This window comes from Thunnus thynnus, chromosome 1 (assembly GCF_963924715.1).
Source record: "Thunnus thynnus chromosome 1, fThuThy2.1, whole genome shotgun sequence".
NCBI lineage: Eukaryota > Metazoa > Chordata > Actinopteri > Scombriformes > Scombridae > Thunnus > Thunnus thynnus.
The window spans coordinates 9,495,998-9,510,203 of record NC_089517.1 but is presented as its reverse complement, the minus strand read 5'-3'; the positions used below and the strand labels follow the sequence as shown (position 1 = coordinate 9,510,203).

The following is a 14,206-nucleotide window of genomic DNA, read 5'->3' as shown; positions in this document are numbered from 1 at the left end:
ATGATCATGTTGAATCAGATTTTATAGACAGTGGAGATGTTCAGTAACCGGCCAAGCCATGACAAAGTTAAACTCTGTTCAATATCAACATTACAAATAAACTCAGAGCAACCCAAATAGTCTAAATATATACAAAACAACTGCAACGTAGCCTTTAAAAATGTACAGCATTAACACAAGAAAAGAAAAAAGGGCATGTGGTGACTGTGGTATCAACAGATTACAAAAAAAATCATTATCTCCTCTCTCATGTCCCAACTGAGACCTTCAAACCTTCATAATAACAGTCCTCTGTACCATCCAAACAGCAAAAACAAGCCTGATGAGACGCTCCGGCCTTGTCATTATAAACATCTTACCAGATTTTGGCACAATCCTCCCCGCATGGAAAGGAAATTTTATGTATTTTAAGTAATATTGTTTTTTGGCCACAATTCCTGTTAAAGAGATTTATAATGACATAAAATAAATGCATTTTAGGCCTAAATGTACTTCTTATACAAATACGTCAGCAATGCATTCATGATGAATTTGAATTAAGAAATTAGTGCTGTGGGATTATGCACTTCAAATAAATTGCAAGCACCCTTAAATTGTAATGTATTTACCAAACTTTACAAAGAGGCCAATTTTTACCCATTATATCAATTGTACAGTATATATTTTGAAATCTGTATGTCGAACAGATTTGCTTTCCATTTGGGTGGTTTCTATTGTGCCAATCCCACAGTAGCTCTGGCCTCTGTAGCATCACGTGCTCTGTTTCTGGACCTTCTTTCAGTGAGATCACTGTCTGACTTGAGCAAAGACCTCTCGCAGCCACGGTGAATCCTCATAGAGGCGAGGGTCACCCAGATACTCTGAGGTCCTCTTGTAGAAGTAGTAGTACAACACAGAAGCTGTGAACAGGAAAATATATGAGAAGATTTTAACACGCAATACATTTACACATACAGAAAGTACACTTGTCTCAGTTTAAAGATGCTCAGAGTGTGACTGTCATTGTCGCCAAAGCACAAAAATTACTAAGGAATTTGAAATAGATGTCGATAAATACTTATGTCTCAGGAATTACTTTATTTTAGGTGCAGACATTCGTTTGTGCCTTTTAATACATTTTCCAGCCTGCACACCCATCCCATACCTAATTTACTTTATAACTACTGAAACAGAGGACAGCACTTTGAATAAGCAATCAGCAGCACAATAAACCAATCCAGCAAATTAAAAACAAATTAAGTATTCACATAATTAGACATTTCTTTTAAATCTCTAATGGCCAGCTTAGTTGCTCTGCTGTGAAAGTGGAAATTTTAATTACTACAAATCAAACATTGCTTTACATTATTGCCAACTTTTTCATCCATGCATGCAACATTAACTTTCATGATATTGTCATTAAAAACGACTTGCAAACACTTAAAATTGGCTTGAGTGTAGTAATCCATCACACTGAACAACGTCTGTTATTGTGAAGTGGTAATGGAGTGTGTACTTTTTAAAATCAATCTCCATTACCACACAGTGATAACCTCACAAATATGACATAATACATTCTTATAAAGAAATATCTTAATGGTGATTTTTAGTTTGCATAATTTATTGGTCATTTTCAAGTAGCGCCCATGTTATTACTTTGCACAAGGGTTAGGTTACTTGAGAGATAATATGTGATTGTACGTGGATTTTCTTTGCCAGCATTGACAATTATAGAATGATCAAAGTACCACTCAGTCTACTAGCGTTTATAGTTTCTTTAGGTAGGAGTTTCAGAGTGAAAGAGACTTGTGAACTGCTGATGCAACACTGAGTCACACACTGAGGAAAAGTCTGGGTGGGTCTTGAGCAGCAGACACAACAAAGAGACGAATGAAACATGGCTACAGTGTGTGCTCATGCTTAATAAGGGATCACCTGCAGAGAACAATGACTAGACGATAAATCCTTTTATGAGCTAATAGCCACTTATCCACTTGTGAGCTAATATGTGTTTGAAAATCACCCACATGGTGATGTGAGATCACTGCCTGGAGCCTGTTTGTAGAGAGAAGGCACTAAAAAAAAAAAAAACTCAGAGCCATACGTTTCCCGTCAATGTTCTTTGTGAGGGGATTAAAACCAATGTGATAATCACACTGAATTGTTATGTCAATCTGTTTGATTCGCTGAAAAAAAATGTGATATGTGTGAGATTCAGACAACAATTCAGAGGTCTGGAACCTCAGCTCAGCAGCAAGGATGATACCACAGCGGTACTTAGTCCTAAATAGGTTTAATCTTTGTACTGAAAAGCAGCATTCACTCTCTTCACAAACATTTCCTCTGTAGAAAACTTTTCCATGCATTGTCTCCTATCTCTTACAGTATATTCAGCTTAGTATTATCTTGATTATTTCTCATTTGATTTAAGATAGCATGTGAATAGAATTAAAATCTAAATATACAGAGATACAAGTACCTTTTTTCTAAAAGACTAAAACATTTTTTTGCAAGTCAACAGATTATTTTTGTCCTTAACGAACCTCTCAGGAGACAGAAGTAATTGAATATGTAGGCTTTTGTGTTTAGATAAGATGAAAACATTCAAAATAAATGCATTTGGTTGGCATTAAAAAGAAAGTGAACATGTTATCTCACCAGTTCTTTGGAAGACAAACAGCACCTGAAGGCCATCTGTCCAAATAAATCTGTTGGTATTCAGCCAGCGCAGATTCTGGAAAGATTATAAAGAAACATCAATGGTTACTTTGCTTTTAATTAAATGATAAAAAGATGAAAAAGACGATGCTTTATGTACCATGTCCAATTTACTCATTAAAACCAGACTGATGGGAAAATTGAACAAGATGTAGTGTTTGAAGGCCTGAGACACATATTTCTGTCTTAGCAAGAAAAGCAAGAAAGAAGCAAGAAATTCAAAATATTTGGCAGCTTGCAAATCTTTCCAGTCACATTTAAACCTAATTTTATCAAATTTGTGGGATTATACCTCCTTAAAGGCAACAATACCCTTTCAGCAGCTCATAAATATAGCATAAATGCATTTTTAAAAATGTGCTGCCTATTTTGATGCTTATGCTAAAGAGACAAGTGACATACCTTGAAATAGCTCTATTCATTCACTGTATTTTTGCCCACCTGTGTATTTACGTACCATAAGCCAGGAGTGGAGTATGATACTGAAGGTCAAATAGAGAGCAGAGAGCATTAGCAGAGATCTAAATCGCTCCAACAATATGGCGACCAGGCCGACCTGGAACACGAAGGTGTTAAACAGCATCAACAGAATGATGATCAGGTTAAACAGGATGGCAATGTCCTGGATTCTGCCATAAAAAGACAAGAAAAGAAAGGGGAAATGTGTAAGCAGCAGTGAGACAGAGGACAGAAACGGGAAGATTACATGTACAGCTTACTGTCTGAGGATAATGCTGTTTGATTTCATCCCAAATGACTCAGTACAGACAACTAAAGTGTACTATTTTTGGCCCAAACGGTTTTCCCCTTGTGCCAAAGACAATGTTTGGTTGCAAAAATATTGAGAAGCTCTTGCTTACATGAAAAGTACCAGCTGGACAGCTGGCTCGTTCCTCAGCAGCTCGCTGAAGGAGTTGACAAACAGATCGAAGGAGAGCAGGCTGAGCTGAATTAGTAACACCAGGGAGTAGTTGCTGGTTTGGAGCGTCTCCGGCCCAAAGGCTGGGCGCCCGGGCGGACTGTTATTCCACGATGGATCCAAGGCTGCAGTGCACTTGCACGTACGCTACATAGAAACATGAATCCACGAAAGACAGTTCTGACTGTTTCGGGAGCTCACTGAGGCCTTCAGCTGGTTCCTGTGTCCACTTTGATTGTCCAAATGCAGGTTAAGTTTGATGGCTACAACATTAGGGCTCCATTTTCTGTTTTTAAAATTAGTCCCATTTATTTGGAAAAAACTGAAGTCCTTTCGAAATGGGAAACGGGTTCAGGTTGCAGGATGAGCTGTTTGGAAATTAGTGAAGGCAACATGTCCAGACTGTTGAATTTTACAGCTTCAACATAAACAGATGTGGTAGTGCAGAACAGTTTATGGTGTGGTAAAAGCCTCCAACTCTGGCAAGTTACGACAGCAAAGGTTTTATTGAATCTTCATATTAAAACTGATGAGACATCAATACCTGAAGTTAATCCAATAGAGATTCTGTGGAATGATACAGGAGAGACACATTAGTATTCTGGTGGAAAACATGCTGCAAAATGTATTGACTGTATTGTGAAAACATCATTCTGTTGCAGATTGATATACACTTAAAGCTACGGCAGTGTTTCTTCAGTTGAGTTTTTTGTTATAATGAGAAACTTTTAGTAAGCTACTTTTCATGTTATAAAAAGATATTTTTCATGTTATTCTGAGATGTCTTCTTGTTATTACTAGATAATAAATTCAGTTTTTACAATAAACTTTATCTTGTTATATCACAAAATAGACATATCTTATTAAAACAAACTCTTTTTGTTATAACAAGATAAGTTGGTAAGTTGTTATAACAAGAAACTTCTGTATGTCATTAAAACAAGAAAAACATCCAGTTGGTACCTAAAGAGAAGACATTGTGTCATACTTCAGCTAGAAAAAGTGAAAATTATGTTTTTTTGATATAATAACATAAAGTGTTGTTATTACGAGAATAGTTTCTTGTAAAAACAGAAAATAATTTGGTATCTAGTACTAACGAGAAAATATCTCAGAAGAACATGAAAACTATCTTTTATAACATGAAATGTTTCTTGTTATAACAAGAAACTGAGCTAGACAAAGTATACAAATTGTCATGTGGGTTGAATCCATTTAAGTGCATCCTCTAAGAGGGTTGGTCCTCATCTATAACTTTTAACCTTTTTGACCTTATTAACATGTTGGACCTTTTGAGAAAACTGTTGAAAGCCTATAGCTTCAAATATTATATTTTGCTACCTTTAAAAAGATTACGCATTGCTGAATGACAAAATAACCCTTCTGATGAATCACACTTATGAGTTTTGGAGCTTCTAGTCGCAACTTGTACAACAGTGACTGAAATATGAGTAACTTGGATTGCTCTAACTCACAGTTTTCAGAGTCAAACATGGACTGGCATGTTGACGACTGAATTCATTTCACAGTGTGAAAACAAGCAGATACTTTAACTGCAAAGGAGAGGCTGTACTTGCTAATGATCATAACTGATCTGGTTGACAATTACAGAGTTGGTTCCCTGAAATTGCAACAACTCAACAGTTTTCATAATGTAATTTCATTGGCACAGAACAGTTCTAGTAAAAGTTGTTGATAGTCGGTTCTGTCGATTATCCAGAGTAAAACTGGTAATACTGATTTTGGAATCTGATTTTGTGGGCAGATTTGTGACTTAGTTGCATAAACTACTGTTTTACTTGCATAATTCATAAATGAGTGATTTAGTCGCGTAATTCATAAACTACTGTTTTAGTTGCGTAATTCATAAATTACTGTTTTACTTGCATAATTCATTATGAGTGATTTAGTTGTGTAATTCATAACTTAGTGTTTTAATCGCGTAATTCATACATTTGTGATTTAGTCGTGTAATTCATAAATTAATGATTTACGGCAGTCAAGTAATTCATAACATGAGTGATTCTGTTTTAGTAAGTTCTAAATAAGTGTTTTAATCACGTAATTTCTAAATGTTTAAGGTGTGTAATTCATAAATTTGTGATTTTGTTGCGCAATTCATAAATTAGTGTTTTAATCATGTAAATTATAAATTAATGATTTATTCACATTATTCATAAATTAATGTTTTAACTGTATAATTTATAAATGAGCATTTAAGTTGTGTAATTCATAAATTTGTGATTTAGTTGTGCAGTTCATAAATTTGTTTTAATCGTAATTCGTAATCATAATTTAATTCGTAAATTTATGATTAGTAGTATACTTCTTGAATTTGTGTTTTAATCACGTAATTCATAAATTTGTGATTTAGTCACATGATTCATAAAGGAGAGCAGTATGGGCCTGGAGAAAGAGCTATCTTAAAGCCTGACAAATCAAACAAAAACTATTTGCTAGATGCCACTAGAGGTAGAGGAAGTAAGTGAATATGTTTTTGTAATTTGACTAAACCAAACCTTTAAGCAAAACAAAGCTCTATCTCCTAAAACAGTAGTACTTGAATTTTTGCAAATATCCACATATATCTTGCCAAACTCCAAATTTCCATAACAAAGCCTATCAGTGACTAATATAAAATCAAACTACAGCTAATCTAGGAACATTTGAACATGAAATTACTGTTTACCCTTTAAGCAGCAAAGCAGTATGTCACCTCCAAAGTTCAGGTCTCTCTTCAAAAGACGTCATTTTCTGATGATTTTAAACGATATTCCAGAAAAGTCAAATAAAGACAAACAGATAAGGTATCCTTTCAAGTTACTTCTCATCCATTACATGAAAACAGACCACCATTGATTGCAGACTGAGAGTAAACAGGTCCTCGTTTCACTACTGTTGCAGCCACTGGGGGTATTAGATAAGTAGGTACTGTAAATCTTTGCCTTGGCTCATCTGGCATCTTGTGAGCCAGGATCACTATCCAACAGGCTCCTTCACACTGACATCAGGTGGATCCTCTTATGACCCCTAAGGCACTGATGTATTTATAGCTTGGCACTGCCGTGGCAGGTGTGAGAAAGATTAAGACCGCTTGAGTGTCAACCAGGGGACCGAATACCTACTTATTCTTGAAAGCTGTCCCACTGAGATTCTGGGTTAGCAGTTCTACTGGCTCCCTCGCAAAAGCTGGATGACTAGTGTATATAAACAAAGAGAAAAAAATACCAGGCAAATGTGTTGAGGTTGTTCAACATTTTGTAGTGGCAAACAAAGAGTCATCTATTCCTGCTCTCATCATTTTATAAAAATGTAATTGAAAAAATATCAGTTTTTTCTGATATTTAGTTCTAGTTTGATAAGAATGAAAGCCGTTGTTGTTGTGACAGAGCTACCAACTTGTAGTTCTTAGTCTCACTTAATCTTCTTAAGAAACAGCTTGTCGCTTTACACAGAAATGATACATCCTCCCTTTTATTATTTCTGAATATCAACTAGTAGAGTCAAGCTGCCATCGAAACACAAAAGTATGTGTACCTGTGAAATGAAGGTAGATATCCGAGGCTGAAGTAGTGTGTATCTCTCCAAAAGATGCATGTTCAAATGTGGCCACAAACAACACTGTAGAGCCCAGATTGACAGCTTGTGTCTGTTCCAGTAACAGGTTTTATCCCCTTACCTCTCTAATAGACAGGCACATGATTTCTGTGGTAGGTTTCTGTACCTACACCCTAATGTCAACACACTGGAGCTATGAAAAAAATGTGCTGAAAAAAAAAAGTTTCATTGTAAAAGATGTTTCTTTTGGATTGCTGTGTTCAATAAAGTTTATTGTTTTTCTCTCTGGACTGACATTTATTACAAAGGACAACAGGTTAAGGGTGCTACCTATAAATATTGATAATGGGTTATAAATGGATACTTTCTGAGCTTTTTCAGTCACATTTCCATTCAAGATTACGGTAATGCTTCTAGGAAGGATATCTGGAGTCAAGCCAAAGGAAAACCACTGTCATCTATTGGTGAGTGTACATCACTACACACAAACCAAAGCTACACCAATAATCTGTACAGGAAAGAAGGTCTGTTTACAGTACATGTACTAGACATTTACTATATTACTTAGCTGTACTGTATTACTTAAATGCAGTTTAAGTTTTAGGATATGAACTGTTTAATTGCAATATGAACTTAAAGAGACCCTCTTAATGCCATATAAGCAGCTCTACATGACTGTCTTCAGGAGTTTATAATATATTTTGCCACCTAGCAAGTCATCTAATCCTGCCATGTGTACTTAAGTAGATTTTTTAAGGGCTGTTTTGCTCATTGAAGTGTTTACTGAGACCTTTTCAGAGTTACATTTCTAAAGAAATATTCCACATTATTCTCCACTGTACATTGCAGAGTAAAATTTAGCATTAAAAATGTAGGATAAGTTCATAAAATGTGAAGCATTGTTAAAGTGAGTCAGCTGGATGAGGAAGCTGTTCAACCTGCAGTAGTACAAGTGAACCAAAGCATACTTCACCAAAACAATGAAAACAATAAGTTTTTGCATTATAGAGAAACAGTACCCTATAAATATCCTTACTTTTGATACTTAAGAACATTCAATTCCTATGTCATACTTTCACTTAGGGAAATTTTTGAATGTTACTTTTTAAAATGTGGGACTTCTCGACTACAGTAATATTCCATTATCTGGGATTACAGTATCCCACTTCTACCATTTAGACTTTATAATTAAATGCTTGCATGTAGGATTTGAAGCTACATAAACTTCACTTACTGACATACTGTAAGTTCATGTATATCAATGAGGAAAACCAGTTTATGTTTTAGACCCGCTTTCAAATTTGTGTTGAACAGATTTATGAAGGACTAGAGGACAGTGTTTTGATTGCCCAGTAGGAACCTTCTGCCTGCCTCTACAGATAGTTATCTCATTAAACTTTTTAGAAGAACACTATACTTCAAAACCAATATTAAATCATGACGGGGAGGTTGCAGGCAGAGGAGATAAGAATGATAAAGTAGGCCTGTGAAATTCCACAAAACTGATTTCCCAATGCCCAGTGAGTTCTGCAAACATTTCTAATTTCCCTTGTAGCCATGACTTATTATCTACAACATAGTATAGAACTATACAGAAATAACAGTAAACAATAATAATTTCTCTTTATTGTCTATAACAGCCGTTATAAGCTCATTGTTGAGTTCTCTGTCCTACAACAGCTTCCTCAGAGAAAAACTGGGGATGAGCAACAGTATCTCTGTCTTCAGCTTATTTTAATGTGTCGTCAGTAAATTAAACAAATAAATTTTGTTATTGAATAATGGTTTCATTTTTTTCAAGCAAAAATTATTAACTATTTGACGCTTTTAGCTGTTATATATGAAAATAAAATTAATATTTTCTGGGTTTTTTACTTTTGGTCGATAAAACAACACTTAAGAATATGCTATCTTGGGTTTATTTGATAATCGATAACAAAAATAATCGTTAGTTGCAGCCCTCGATTACTAGATGTGAATAATTCTACAAAAATACATAAATCCCACTATACATAGGTCTACTTTTCTTGTCTTTTTAACCTCATTACTCTCTGTCTATTTGCTTGCATCACACACTGACAGTAAAGCATCGCCCCGGGACAGAAAAAAAGGCCAGAAACATGCAAGGTGGTCGGGGTGGAGTCAACCGCAGCTCCAGCCTCAACACAGCCGTCTGATTTTCTGCCCTGTTCACATTCACCCCTCTGTCGGAAAGGCCTTCATCCAAGGAAACTGGAATGAAAACAGGCGACATTTAGGACTATTTTTTCCTTTTACACATTTCATCTCTCTGTGTCGATAAAGTCAAAGGAAGCAACGGCAGGTAAGTAAAGCAGGAAGTGCTCTGTGAGTAACTCGGTTATAGCTCATACAGGACGGGGCCACTGCGGTGCCGCATTGCTTACAGGCAAAGCAGCATTTTTCTGCTTCTAAAGTGATACAGCCGACATATTTTAAAGCTTTAGGTGAAAGCCATTTTACCACCCGAGTGTTTACCAGGTTATCATCGTCTCTTCTTGCCAAAATGAGTCGGCTCCTATATAGCAGCAGCACTGAGGGCAGCCTGAAAACACAACTTTAGCGTTAGCTTAAACCGGTGTCGAGATGCGCTGCAGTTAGCGTTAACGCCAGTGGAAAATCACAAAGAAAACATGTTAAAGTGATTTTTAGCTTGCTGGGTATTAAAACACGGTCAGGATGAGGATACAAACCAGGCTGACTGATAGTTAGTGTGAACTGAAAAACCACAAGAAGACGTTAGTGGTTCTACAGTTGAGTTGAGCCGTTAGGACGGTTGAGATTTAAAATGTTAAGTTAGTAACGTTATAACGTTTTTATGTTGGTGCCATCTGGGTTATGTTAGTACAAATGGCAATAAAATGTAATTAGCTTAAAGGATAGGGTCACAGTTTTTAAAGTCTGTCTTAAAACAACAGTCAGGTGTCCATATGAACACTGAAAGAGGGGTTTTCCTCGCTGTAATCATCCCCCCTGTTCATATGGGGTGTTAAAAGATCCCCTTCAGATGTGCTTTCAATTTAAGTGATGGAGGTCAAAATCCACAATGTGTCCACACAGTCATGTAGTGCAAAAATGCATGTAAAAGTTCATCTGTAGCTTACATGAGGCTTCAGCAGTCTGAGTTAGTCATTTCAAGTGGATATCTGCCACATTTACTGTGTTTTTAGCATCGAATTCTAGAGCTGCAATGATTAGTCGTTTAGTTGATCGACAGACTGTTGGTCGGGACAAAACACGACATATGATGACGTCACATTGAGTTTTGAAAAGAGTGACCGATTTTATTCCCCAACATTTTCGGAAACTTTATAGATCAAATGACTAATCGAGAAAATGATTGACAGATTAATCGATAATGAAAATTATTGTTAGTTGCAGCCCTATAAAATTCCCTCTTTACGTTTCTCTGTTGAGCTGTGGTGGAAGTATAGTAACAAAAAGAGGGACCTTGGCATTAAACAGACAAACATTGAAAGAAATTTGACTGATTTGGACGGCTGAAGCTACATATTAGCTTCAGATAAACTTTTAAATACATTTTTGTACAGAAGGAAGCGTGTGGATTTTGTCCCCCATCACTTACATTGTAAGAATATTATGAACAGTATGAACAGGAAGAATGACAACAACAAGAAAAACCTGTTTCAATGTTCATCTGGGCACCTGATGATTGTTTTAAGACAATCAGAAAAAATTGTGAACCAGGCCTTTAATCTTTACATGAGGGCCGCAACTAACAATTATTTTCATTACCAATTAATCTGTCAATTGTTTTCTCAATTAATCGATTAGTCGTTAGGTGTATAAGATATCAAAAAATGGTGAAAAATGCCCAAAACTGTTTCCCAAAGTGACGTTCGCAAATGTCTCATTTTGTCCACCACCCAAACATATTCATCTTAATGTCATAGAAGTCCAAAGAAACCAGAAAGTGTTCACATTTGAATAGTTTGTTTCAGTAAAACGTGTGAGATCACAGGTGTGAATCATGAAGGACTGCGGATGTGACTCATTTGAATTGGAACTTTATCTGCTTAATCTGCCCTCAAACATTGAGTAAACTAAGTTTGTCATGACAAATGAAAGGCCCTGTTCAGACTGGCTGTCTTCACATCCAAATCACATTACTTGCTCATTTTCTAATTTTCTGTCTAGACTAGCGAATAAAGAACGTAAAATTGTTTGACAAAACTTGCTTTATCCGCTCAATGTCCACATCAAAACTGCAACTGTAGATGTACTCTGTCATGACAACTTAGCAAACTTCATCTGCTGGTGAAGACGAAAGCTCCACAACAAACGAGTAAGTGGACCTTGATTTGAGATTGTTTTGTCATCAGAGGATCCTTGATGGCTCTGATAAGATATAAGGCTGCAACTAACAATTATTTTCATTATCTGCTGATTATTTTCTCGATTAACTGTTTTGTCTATCAGATGTCTTCATATATCTTGTTTTGTCTGTTCAGCAGTCAAAAGTACAAAGAAATTCAATTTACTATCATGTATGACACAGAAAAGCATCAAATAGTCACATTTAAAAGGCTGCGACCAGCAAAGGTTTGGTCATTTTGATTAATAAATGGCCGAAGCAATTACTCAATTTTCAGAAAAGTTGCTGATTAATTTTCTGTCGATTGTCTAATTGATTCATCGACTAATCGTTGTAGCTCTAATAAAAAATATTTTGGTTAGTCTGCAGGATACTAGTGTTTGTCTAATATGCTGAATCCATCACCATCCAACACACCAGTCTCTCAAGACTATAATGTAAGATATCCATCCACATCCAGAACCAACAGTTGTGGTTAGAAGTCCAATTCAAATCAGTTTTTGAGAGATTTCTCTCAGTCTGGCCACTCTAATCAGCATATTGCTGTTAACTTAATGACAGTCTGATATCTTGGACTGTCAATCCAAAATATCAGATCAGTAAAAAACAAATGGGGTTCACCTGCAGTCTGGACATATTAGAATAGTCTAAACTCTGGAAGAGATGATTTGACTTCAACATACCGTAGGTGTACAGTAGTGTTAGCCAAACAAGTTAACCAAAGTCATTGTTCCTCTCAGTGAAACACTATTTTTGTATCTAGTCATGCGCTCACAGCAGGAGTGTATTTAATTGGAAAGTAAACTCAGAAATGAGGCTGCAGCGTTTGATCAGAACTGGCTGCTTGTAAAAGTCTCTGAAATGTGTCCTGGTGCACAACCAAATCTGCGGCTTGGGAAATAAATTCAATACCACCACACCAAATTCGAAGCAGCAACATTTTTTGCTGCTCGAAATGTTTCCTGTTTGTTAGAATATTGATATGTGAGATGTGATATCGCACAACAGTCACCATAACATCATAGTTACTGTATTCAGTAGACTGGTTTCTAGAGAAGAGACATGAGAGAAATGGAAAAAGCATGGCAAGACAACTGAAAACATAATTATACTACTTCTGTTAATGTTTTATTTCACTCTTTATCAAAGTTATTGCTCTTTGATCATTTCTCATGACAAGGGATACTAACAGTTACAACTTTTAGATGACAGTTTCCATGAAAAATCTGTGCCCTTTGCTCCAAACGACCGCCATTATTTAGCTTTATTGTTAATCCAACAGGCCTGAAAAATGCAACGTCTGTAATACTTTCATAAATCTGTTTGCTTATGCAGATAATAAAAAACTTTTCTGAACCTGCTCCAAGTGTTTCATCTCTATAATCTCCCCGGGTAGACGAAACAGCCATTAGCTCACTAAATGCGATTCATGCTGAGTGTGCGAGACAGATTGGTTTTATTTACAAAGGCAACAGTCCTGTTAAATGTGCACTTAAGTAAAGATAACACATCTCGAAACAAACCAAAGCAAATAAGATCCGTAATAGCGGTAATCAATTGCTCTTCAAAGTTAAACCCTCCGTACAGAATGGATTGTTCTTCTGTGTTGTTTTTCCATTTTTAAAATGCAGCCTGTGAACATTTCAAACAAGTTCTGGCCTTTCTTGACTCAGCTGTGCCTTATTCGGCTCTTAAAGGTGGAGTAAGCGTTTGTCAATTAAAGCTTGTTTGAATTTAATTAACAGGAGCAAGCTAAAAGCCATAGCAGATGGTCGCCAGACAGAATCCAGACATTCTCACTCATTCATGCATGTGAATTGACAGTAGTGTACGTGGTGGGGGAGCAGGAGGGGAAGAAGGAGAGGTCGATAAGAGGCAGCCAGAGAAGGGGCGAGTCTGGGCTTGACTGACAAGTCAGCCAAGAAAATTGTGGGGTTAAAAAAAAAAAAAAAAAAAAAAGGATGTGAGACTTTGAGAACAAAGATTACATGAAGGCAGCAAGCAGCAAGTGTTGTTCTGCGATGGGCTCTATAAATCTTTCAGACATCTAAGTCACTGGTGTACTCAGGAAGTCATGTTGTGGTTAAAACGCTGTCAGATTTTAAAGTGGTATGTAATGGAAAAGTAATGCACACCAAGAGATGTAGTCAGGTGCTGAATACTAGAAGAGTAGGGAAAAAAGTGTTGCACGCTCTGGCTCCATATGCATTTCTCTTTTGTTTAGATGACGTTTTGGCCCCTCAGGTCTTCAAGATCAACAGTATTGATTTTAAAACAGTGTCAATCACTGTGGTTTAGATACGGAGATCGTTAGGATAAGCCTCAGTCGATTTTCATTCCTTTTTAAAAACATTACGTGGTCATTCAACACAAGTGAAGGTTATTTTCACATTAGCTCTTCATTCATTCGATTTATGAAACACTCCCTACTGAAAACATTCGTTTGCTCTTTAAAGAAAGCACTAAAGATGTTGAATCTTGGTACAAAGGCACCATCGCAGTGGGCAGTTATAATTTCCAGCTTTTGGCCCACTCTCAGCTCCTACTTAGTGCTTAGTCATGGCTCTCTCTGCATACTCATGTAATAACTCACACTGATTCTGCCTACACTGCTGATCTGATGTCCACTCCCCCATGGTCTGCATTATCCCTGTAACATCTCATTTGTTAAATGTACT

At 36.4% G+C, this 14,206-nt stretch overlaps 2 protein-coding genes across 2 annotated transcripts in view; one reads left to right on the top strand and one right to left on the bottom strand.

Moving 5' to 3' along the window:
* Positions 1-4: 4 nt before the first annotated feature.
* LOC137173430 (transmembrane protein 138-like) lies at positions 5-7,032 on the bottom strand. Its single transcript, XM_067578294.1, has 5 exons — positions 6,306-7,032; positions 3,558-4,183; positions 3,155-3,326; positions 2,638-2,713; positions 5-899 (listed from the first exon to the last, which is right to left on the bottom strand). The coding sequence occupies exons 3-5, from the start codon at positions 3,278-3,280 to the stop codon at positions 787-789; spliced, it is 315 nt and encodes a 104-aa protein (XP_067434395.1). The 5' UTR covers positions 3,281-3,326; positions 3,558-4,183; positions 6,306-7,032; the 3' UTR covers positions 5-786.
* Positions 7,033-9,166: 2,134 nt separating this feature from the next.
* Positions 9,167-14,206, top strand: part of LOC137173342 (CD151 antigen-like) — a 28,882-nt gene continuing 23,842 nt past the window's right edge. The window contains exon 1 of the mRNA XM_067578177.1: positions 9,167-9,497. The gene's annotated coding sequence lies outside the window, so the exon portion shown is untranslated. The remainder of the gene's footprint in view (positions 9,498-14,206) is intronic.